The sequence below is a fragment of the Teleopsis dalmanni genome, chromosome 2 (genome assembly GCF_002237135.1).
Source record: "Teleopsis dalmanni isolate 2A chromosome 2, ASM223713v2, whole genome shotgun sequence".
Classification (NCBI taxonomy): Eukaryota; Metazoa; Arthropoda; class Insecta; order Diptera; family Diopsidae; genus Teleopsis; species Teleopsis dalmanni.
The window spans coordinates 55,211,953-55,222,358 of record NC_051847.1 but is presented as its reverse complement, the minus strand read 5'-3'; the positions used below and the strand labels follow the sequence as shown (position 1 = coordinate 55,222,358).

The 10,406-nt window shown below is 26.5% G+C and overlaps 1 protein-coding gene across 1 annotated transcript in view; it reads left to right on the top strand.

Moving 5' to 3' along the window:
* Positions 1 to 2,807: 2,807 nt before the first annotated feature.
* LOC119674582 (SLIT-ROBO Rho GTPase-activating protein 1-like) overlaps positions 2,808 to 10,406 on the top strand; it is a 7,710-nt gene continuing 111 nt past the window's right edge. The window contains exons 1-13 of the mRNA XM_038085726.1: positions 2,808 to 2,894; positions 3,330 to 3,450; positions 3,579 to 3,762; positions 4,316 to 4,481; positions 4,960 to 5,049; positions 5,119 to 5,250; positions 6,195 to 6,323; positions 6,385 to 6,873; positions 6,939 to 7,212; positions 9,569 to 9,781; positions 9,856 to 9,961; positions 10,021 to 10,245; positions 10,303 to 10,377. Of these exons, the coding sequence (XP_037941654.1) occupies positions 2,865 to 2,894; positions 3,330 to 3,450; positions 3,579 to 3,762; positions 4,316 to 4,481; positions 4,960 to 5,049; positions 5,119 to 5,250; positions 6,195 to 6,323; positions 6,385 to 6,873; positions 6,939 to 7,212; positions 9,569 to 9,781; positions 9,856 to 9,961; positions 10,021 to 10,245; positions 10,303 to 10,377 (2,234 nt within the window). The 5' untranslated portion in view covers positions 2,808 to 2,864. The remainder of the gene's footprint in view (positions 2,895 to 3,329; positions 3,451 to 3,578; positions 3,763 to 4,315; positions 4,482 to 4,959; positions 5,050 to 5,118; positions 5,251 to 6,194; positions 6,324 to 6,384; positions 6,874 to 6,938; positions 7,213 to 9,568; positions 9,782 to 9,855; positions 9,962 to 10,020; positions 10,246 to 10,302; positions 10,378 to 10,406) is intronic.

Here is a 10,406-nt window from a genome sequence, read left to right as displayed (position 1 = left end):
CAAATTCAATCAATTTATTTAAAACTCTCATTATTATTGCACCTTTATACTATTAGTTACGAACCAACTGAAGAACAAAATTTATTTAAGTTTTGTAACTACGAATTTCATTTATTACAAAAGTGCAAGTTAACCACTAAACAAAAATTATGTTGTACATTGTATTCTGCTCAAGTACAGCAAAGCATTTAATGCGAAGGTCGTGGGAATTGGAGTTAAATATGAGAAACTGAATGCGTTTCATACTTCTTTAAATTAGACTTTTTTGGGTAAATAAATATACTTTTTAACAATTACTATTATCATTAATACAATATTTTATTTAAAAAATTTACTTTCTCATATTATAAATTTTATTGCTCTTAATAAATATTTAAATGATAAATGCTTAAAACGACATTAGAAAGACGTAAATAACATTGTGCGTGGAATTAAAACCATTTTAATCAAACATTTTGTGGAGATATTGTTTTTCATAATAATATTTATATAAAGCTTCATAAATTATAATATGTGTATTCATTCAATAATTTCTTTCAGTTGTATTATTATAGCATTATCATAGTTTAGAAACATAATTAAATTGACAATAACGTTGAATAATAATAATTTCAACAAAATATGCTACTTAAATACTTAAGCTACAATTTTTGTATAATTGTTTTATTGATATCATTTTCAAAATGATTACTTATATAGATCATTATTTATTTCCCTGTATATGTGTATGAAAACTAATATAAGTTTAAGCTGTTTTTAAATTGGGCTATAAAATTTCAATTGGCTGGAAAACACTTTACCAATGTAAATAAAATGATTTAAATTTAAATTTTGTTTTTAATTCAATTGTGAAGAAGAAACTAATTTATTAATAGAAAGCTTCTTAAACTGTAATACATTATAATACATTTTTTTTTTGTTTTTAATTAATCAAATTTTTTTGGCTTGTTGATTGTTCCATATATACTTAGAATTTTGGCAAACATTTAATTTGTTAGACATAAAAAAATTATTATTAAAAATATATATAAAAACTAATAAATATTTTTAAAAAAAATACATTGTTAATAAAGTAGTTATATTAAAACTGTATGTATAAAATTACAAGAAATATTACAATTTTTGTGAATGAAATAGTAAATTGGCTATTTCAGGCAAGAATTAATTATGATTGACATGTTTGTAATTTTTAAAACTATTTGGCTAAATAAGTATTCGAAACTTATTTACATATGTTTTATTTGGCACATTTTTTTAAGTTCTAATATATTTCTATTAAATTTCATTTCAAAACTTCTTTTGTAATCTTTCCTTATGGGTTATGGATGTTGATACTATTTAATCATAATAGCATATTTGCGTAGAATTATGAATAATTTTTACTAATTTAAATAAAACGAAAACAATTTCGCACCGAGAGAAAACAAAATTAATTAACAAATCAAGGTAAAACTAATACTTGTCGTGTGAACAGATTTTTAGTTAAGCGAGCCGAATGTACAACAACACAGTCAATATTATGTTTACTTGTGTCGAGGAAATAGGCTATTATAAGCGTGTACTATCAACCAGCTGATCATTATAATAAATAACAAAAAATTTATATAAAATCTAACGATATCATAATTCCGGTATTATAATTAAGTTTTATCATGTGAATAGGATATAAATATAAACCAAAGATATTTGTAAAGTAATATTTAAAGGCACAAGTAATTGCAAAAAACTAAAAAATATTTAATTTAAAATAGTTCATCTCCAACATTATTAAATATACTAAATAAAATTTTTAAACCTCTTTTTTGAAACAAAAATACAATAAAAATCGCATGCGAGTTCGAGTAAATTGATGGCGAATTGAGGAAAATAGTAAATTATGTCGGTATGGCAGCAAATGTTGGTATTTACCAGAATTTCGAGTGGGATAAATTAGATATTAGCATTGTGAAAATTTTATAAGATGTTTAGTAAATAAAATAAATTTGAAAACATTTAATCAAAAATAATAAATAAGTGCAATAAATAAATATATATAAATGTAAAAAATAAATAAAATAAATATTTACATAAGTGCATTGCAAAAAATCCCTAGGAAATTTTAATTTACATTACCTCAATTTACTCGAACTCGCACACGGCTATAAAACTATAAGTTAAGCATAGATGGCAATATTTAAAAAACCATTTAATTAAACATCCCTGAATTCGAAAAACTTTAAGCGGCGAAAATACTTTTCATATTCGAATATTATTAACAAGATATTCAAATAATTACTTTAGAAATTGGTGTTTTTTGTATTACTTTTTAGGATAATAATTAAACTAACATTTTCTTTGTCCATAAAGCTAATATTCATTATAAACTTCAAATTGATTTCAGTTATAATTTTCAATTTTGTTTCAAATTGAAGCGAATTTTTAATATGCATTTTAATATTGTGTTTCAATACCGTTTCGTTACTCAGCGCCTTTGTTTATTAGCGCTGTCGAAATAATATTCGGATAGAGATATATATGATATAAAACTCTTATTAATTTGTTTGGTGTCTATATTTCTCTTAAAATCTAATATTAATATAAATTTTCGAAAACACGATTTCATGCAGTAATACTTTTGTGGTTGGTTTAATTTATATTAAAGCCATCACAGGCAATTTATCCTTGTTTGTGGATACGCGTTCCTTTCATACAACACACCTTAGTAAGTACATACTATAATAGTTGATTGAAACTATACATGTATATATATGCATATATATTTAATTAAAAATGCATAGACATTTTGTTCTTATGTTATGTGATAAAATGTACAAAAATATTTAAATGATTACTTGGATTTTCTTCGTTTTAATTGAAAACTGTGCATGTTGAAAGGATGTCTTTGCAACAAAAATGTAGTATAAATCAATTAAAAGTGGTTGTAATAGTTTACACAATTTTACAATAACCTGTTATAATTGAGTTTTAACCATTATAATTTATAGTAGTAATGTTTTATTACTAACTTAGGCATCGTTTTAAGTAACCAATTTTATTTTAATCAATTATTGTAAACCGCGAAATGTGTCTGCTACGGAATAATTTTTTACATAAAGATTCATTGAAAGAAATTCATTATTTTTAGTTAAAATTATTTATTTTATATATGTTTTATGTAAAATCAAGTTATTTATATATAAATATATATATTATGTTAGTAATAATTTCAATTAACAATTCTGCAGACTATTGGATATACAAACAATATTTTGAAAGTACATTTATTTTTTAATATATATATTTATATATATATTTGTTTAAAAATGTAAATGAAAATTATAAATTTTTAGATCGATTTCTCTGAAAAAACGGAAGGACAAGTTCCTTTAGCAATAATGGACGAAAATGATGTTGATGGGAAAAGTCCTATGAAACGTGTAGGATCTACAAGAAAAATTTTGGATTTTAACAGTAAGCCTCATACACTTGTTAATTTGTTAAATATTTTAAATCTAAGAATTTAAATTTGTTAACTTAATGAATTACGTATTGACATTTAATGATTGCTAATTGTTTATAAAAATTATGTATATCTTTAGCAATACAACAGCAATTTACTGAACAACTGCGATGTCTCGATTGCAGAGTTGAATCGCAAGTGGCAATAATACAGGAACTGCAAGATTTTTATCGTCGGCGAGGTGAATTAGAAATGGAATACAGCAAAAGCCTTGATAAATTATCTCGATCTGTACTATTGAAACATAAGGAACAAAAACAGAAGTAAGTAGAATGCTAATTGTAAATTATAACAACAGTAATTTTAATATCATTTAAGCTCTGTTTATATTCTCAATTAGCATTGATTTTTAATTTGTTTTTGTTTCAATTAAGAGAAACTTTTACCGCTTTATGTTAATTAAACTCATGTTTTCCTAACCATTGAGTTTACTATTTACATTAAATATTGAGTTAAAGAGAGTAAAAAGTTAAAAAAATTGTATTATTCTTTATATTTTTGTTTTCAACTATTATAACACATACACATATAGTACTTATTCTTATTACTGAGTTGTTCTAATAACAAACTAAATGATATAAATGATTATACTATAATAACACTTACACACAGCATATAGTACATATAGTACTTATTTTTATTATTCAGTTTATCTAATGACAAACCAAATGATATAAATGATTATATCTTGTATTGTATAGTAAAAAAATATGAAATTTAAAAAGCTCTTAACCAAACCATTAAGATTTGCCAAAATTTGTATATATAATGTTAACCTACTTTATATATTAAATAACAAAAAAATTATTTTTATAGGCGCATGATATGGCCTTTGTTTTCAACATTTTCCTGGTGGAAGCATATAGTTAACGAAGCACAGCTTTTATCAAAGGATCATGCTGCTCTATCCGATTTATATGCAGTAAATATTGTTTCCAGATTACAAGCTATTGCAGAAGATGTGCAAAGAATTTATCAAAAAGTAAGTTATTTATTCTATTTAATAATAAAATTATATGAGTATACATAAAGTACATTTTTAATACAAACCTATTACAAACATTTTGAAAAACAAGGATATGCAAACATTTTCAAGTATATAGGTAATAAAAATATTGCAATTTTAAATTTATTTGGATTAGGGGAAGAAAAATTTGCTACTTCAAAATATAAAACTTTTTATAGAATATAATTAACCGATTTTGTATTTCGCTAAATTTCGATTTAAAGCTATAAACCTTTAAAAACAAAAACTGTATATATGAATAAAGTATCTGCTAAATCTCTTTTCTTGATCCGTTTTGAACGCGAGGGTACTGGAGTATCTGAAACGACAAGTGGCTCCGGAAAGTAGTCTCGCTATGTTATAAAGTTTGCTTGCACTTTTCTAATTCTTATGAAATGTATTTATTATAAAATTATTTCTATAATATTGACATATTATTAATTTTTATTTAAAGTGCAGACGAATTGCATACGATATTCAGGAGGAAATATTCAGAATTTTTCATGAGCTATACACTACAATGAACACATATCAAAAATATGAGGTAAAAAAAAATATGAAGTGAAATAAGTTTTATATACATAAACTTTTTGTTTTTGGGTTTTATTTCCAGAATGATATCAAAGGGGCGGAAAATAAATTGATGACTGTCGAAGCTCAACAACTTAAATTAAAGCAGACAATATCAAAAGAAAAACTAGACAATAGTAAAAAATACAAATTAATAGAAAAGGAAGTTCAAAAGGTAATAGACATTTAATATAATATTATAAAAAATCACCAAAAAGATTTTATGGATCTTAAAGAGGTATTGTATTTGTTAAAATAATGTAATCAACTATTACACTAATAATTTTTTAATTATTAAATTATATTATATACCATCAATCAAATGGTTTTATGGATTTAAAACAACCATATTCAGTGCCTTATTTTAACTGCTTTTGAAGAAAGCTAACGAAGAAGAAAGAGACGAAATGTCTTAGTAGAATTCATATTACTTTCAGGTCAGAATTTTATGTGAGAATAAAGCGATGGCAACCGGCTGCCATCGCAAGTCCCATGTTGACGATCTTCTTATAGAGTCCAAAACGCTTCTAGTGAAAGATTTTAATCAGATGTTATTTAAGTAATATCGCCTAATATAATAAATCAGCCACTTGGCATTTTACACAACCCTAATTTTCCGCCATTTCCATCCACATCTATATTGACTTATCTATTCGTCTTGTGAATCTATTCTCCTTTGTTGTTGATCTACACGGCCTATAACAACATTAAAATAAAGTGTTTAATACAACGAACCAATATTATCTTAACTGACTATATTTTCAAATTTTATTTAGTATATTCAAAATTTATTCTCTTATATAACTGAAATATTAAAGGCGTTATAAATTTATAGAGTTGTTGATTAAATTATTATATATATATGTCATCTATACTAATTCAATTTATTATACAGATGAATCTCTACCTCATTAACCATTTAGGTTTTTCCTCTTTAATTATTGGTTAGTCCGTTTGTTGATGGCTATCACTCACAATCAGTTTGTCAGGACATAACCTTATTTCGAACTTGTTTTTCTTAGTAGATATCTGAAAATAAAATAGATGTTGCTTAATATCGATCTAATTTTTTTTTCCTTCACATAATTTTGAAAACGTTATTTGAATTCTTCATTTTAGAGAAAAAATAAATATATGGATATTAAGCTCAAAGCTCTAAGGGCCAAACTTGAATATGAATTAAACCTTGAAGCTGCAAATTCAACAATTCACAAGTACTTTGTTGAGGATTTAAGTGATATTATAGATGTGAGTAATCCAAAATTTGTTTAAATTATATAAAAAATAATGTGTTATAATAATGATTTAGTGCATGGACTTTGGTTTCGGCTCAATGATTTCAAGAACAATTTTCACTCACATATCGGCTGACCAAAAAAGATCGAATTTAATACAATCGCAAGCTGAATGCATGTCACATTTAGCGCAATCTGTTGATACTCGAGCTGATAAGCAAAAGTTTTTAGAACAACATCATACAGCTTTTATGGTGCCAAAACGTCTTGATTTACAAAACAAATTAAATAACTCAACCACAATATCAGATCTACAGCAAGAGCTATGTTTGGATATGGAACAACGACTTAAAGCGATTTTGCAAAGATTAACTTGTTTAAGGATTGAGGCTGATGAAAATTGGAAAACATTAGAAGTAACGGAAAATAAACTGTTGGAAAATATTGGCGAAAGAAAATATAACTGCGGAGAAGGAGCAAATTTAACAGTTGAACCAACCACATTCGATAATGAAGTTAGAAATAACGAAAACAAACAAGAAATAGAAGATTTTTATTTAGCAGTACGTATTTCTTTAAAAATGCTTTTATAATATATAATTAATAATAAAAATTTCTATAATTTTAGAAAATACATGAATATTTGAAAGGCACATCAAGGATAGCAAGATTGAATGCAAAAGCAGACTTTCTTAAAAAATGCACGGATTTGTGTACTGATGATTCTTTCCGGTCTACTACGTGCAGAGATTTATTAGTTTCGAAACGAAAAAGAATCGGCCATGTGAACAAATTCAAGCAAACGAAATTATTTGGAGAATCTTTAGAAGATTATTTGGAGAGTTCTGGTGAGGATGTTCCACTTATTATAAGAAGTTGTGTTCGTGTAATTAATCTTTACGGTAAGTAATTTTTAAATAATATAATTTCTACATATCAAAATATTTTTGTAAGTATCTTAGATATTATGAATTCTCCTGAAGAAGGTAAAAGCGAATATGCCGAAATACGTATAGATATATAAAGAATTAACGCTCGAAACAAAGATTTAATATTCCTAAAAAAATTAAAAAAAAACAAAACCAACTTTAATCTTAGATAAATTATCTTTAAGTGCAAAATTTTAAGGCAATCGGAAAACTATACAATCTTTACCAGACTTTAAGTGCCTATCAAATTATACAATAAAACACATATCTTCGCTATATCTGTTAAACATAGGAATCTTTAACTAAACTGGTTCTTAACTGATATACCGTTTTTGAATCGATACTAAATTTGTAATCGAACTAAATAATTGTGGTTTCGCTTTATAAAAATTACGAATCAAACTTATTGTTTAGAACTTCAAATCCGTTTAAACAGATGCTATAAATTTTGTAATACTGCTGAGCTATACAAAACTGTAGGGCCATCTATTGAGGTTTCCTTTTCTAGTAGAGACCTCTACGTGACATGACATGGCAGCAATATTATTCTAGGTGTTATTAAACCTAGAAGAACATCTACTTAAGATACAATTGTCTCATACCAATTATATACTTTATTTATGTATAACTCTATGAGTCATACATGCTTACTGATCAAAAATAAACCACCAATACACCACAAAAATACAGCACCAACATCTGTAGAGCCCTGTAGTAGAAATAATTTAAAAACACAGTTATAGTGCTTTATTTGGTTTGAATCCTATAGAATTGTTCAAATTTGACTTTGTTGATTATTCTAGAGATAATGGCATTTATAAGTTTAACAGTTAAATGAACGACTGTCTTAACCGATTTCAGTTTCTAGATTTCGTTTGGTATGAACAAAATCTTACACCCTAGGTACTTATTATATGGTTTAGATGTTTTATTTTAACTGCACAGAAGTCGTTAGCTATTCGATTAATCCATACTTTTATATTTAAAATAAGCAGATGCATTCCCTTCACTTATGCAGTGATCCCATTAATATTGCAATTTATAATTGTACTTGTCCCCAATTTTTATATGTGAAACTGACACAAATTGTATACCTTTAGCACTTTGTGTGCGTGAGCGTATGATAAACAACACCTGACTACAAGCGATTTTATATCTACTTGTAGAAACATTCAAGATCGACAGATGCGGAGGACTCCACCCGAAACATAATAAGTTTTACGTTATCTTAGACGAGTAATTTGTTCCCCAAGTAGGATATAATTATTTTTAACACATAATCTTAAGCTGCTTCTTTCACTAGTGGATTTAAAATACTACTCCACTCAGCCGATTTCAAAGCATTTTTAACGTCTAGTATAACAACTGCACACTACGACCAACCAACATACGCCTTTAGTAGCCTTGATCGAAAATTTATTACATTAGTTTCGTACGGCTGTCTACAAATGTCGATTATTCATCACATAGATCTCGAATCTGGGTGTTTTCTATTAAATATCAAAATCAGCTGCATTTTTTATACAAACTAATTGCGAAAATAGAATCAATAAGAATGACGACTATAAGATCGGATAAGGGCTGTAATCCCTATACAGTGATATAATAATTTCTTTAACCTCTACCAATAATTTCTCAAAAAATGGTTACTGCATGTTTCAGTAAGAATTTTTCAGATGAAACTAAAGTCAGGGTATAGACACGCACTAAATAGTTACTTTTCATATATATATTAGCCAGTTCCTGATATGTGGTCAAACTGTAGCTTTAGACCATTTGAGACCTTTCATGTAATTAATTGTTTCGATATATACAGAAATCTATTTAAGCCAAAGTGATCTGTGCCTTCGTTGTACCGAGATTACTAGGTCCCATAATTTCTCTTAATCTGCATAGTAACTTTTTTGCTTCGTCACTTATCTTTAGAACTATATTTTTGTACTCGTAGGTTAGGCTGAGTGTCTTTATCTCCTGACTCTTTGCATTAAAAAATGGCTGGGGTTCACAGCCTCAACTGCTAGGTCTAAAAGCCATTGATTTGTGACTTTGCCCTATTAATATGTTAAGAGTCCAGAAAGTGTATAAAACATCATTACTTTTTTTTATCATTACTTTACGCATTTATTTATATAATCTTCTTCTATATTTCATTCCCTTAAACTTCCATACTCTTCCCTTTAAATTGTTAGTGGATCTGATAGCATTGAAAATACAAAATTCTTAGGCTTTTCGAAAAATAAAATTATAGTTAAATACTTCAATAATCTTGTTTTTATTTATTAGTTGTTAATAAAAAAAATTTTTAAATTTTTTCTCCTTATAAATCTAGGTTTACAACATCAAGGAATATTCCGAGTTTCAGGTTCACAAGTTGAAATAAATAATTTTCGAGAGGCATTTGAAAGAGGCGAAGATCCTCTCGCTGATACAAATGATGCATCTGATATAAATTCGGTGGCAGGAGTATTAAAATTATATTTACGAGAATTACGTGAACCACTATTTCCATTTATTTATTTTGATAATTTTATGTCAATTGCAGGTAATTCAATAATTTTAAACCTTTATCTTTTACCGTTTATTTTCACAATTCTCTGTTTATTTTTTTCAATACAGAAATACGTTCGAAAAACGAAATTGTTGTTGAAATTAAAAACTATTTGCAAAGAATTCCTCGTAATATTGTGATCGTTATTAGATTTCTATTCGCATTTTTACATCAGTAAGTTAAATAATAATTTACGTTATTGTTATACATATTTTATTATCTTAATATTTTAGTTTATCTGAATTTTCCGATGCCAATATGATGGATGCTTATAATTTGGCAGTTTGTTTTGGTCCAACACTAATGAGAGTACCTGAAGATAAAGATCAAGTACAATACCAAAATCAAATAAATGAGCTTATTAAAACAATGATTATATTCCACAACGAAATATTTGCTGAAGACTTAGGTGGTCTTCAATATGAAGATTATATATCACAAGATCAAACGATGGATCCGTATGTATAACTTTTTATTAATAATACAAATATATAATCTAGTTTTCTTACATAAAGATATTCCGATGAATCACAACTCGACGTACCGGCTGAAGATGTAGATTCTGAAAAATATTCGTCAGAAGATGGTGAGTTAAAATCCTATCGCCTATATATCCTTT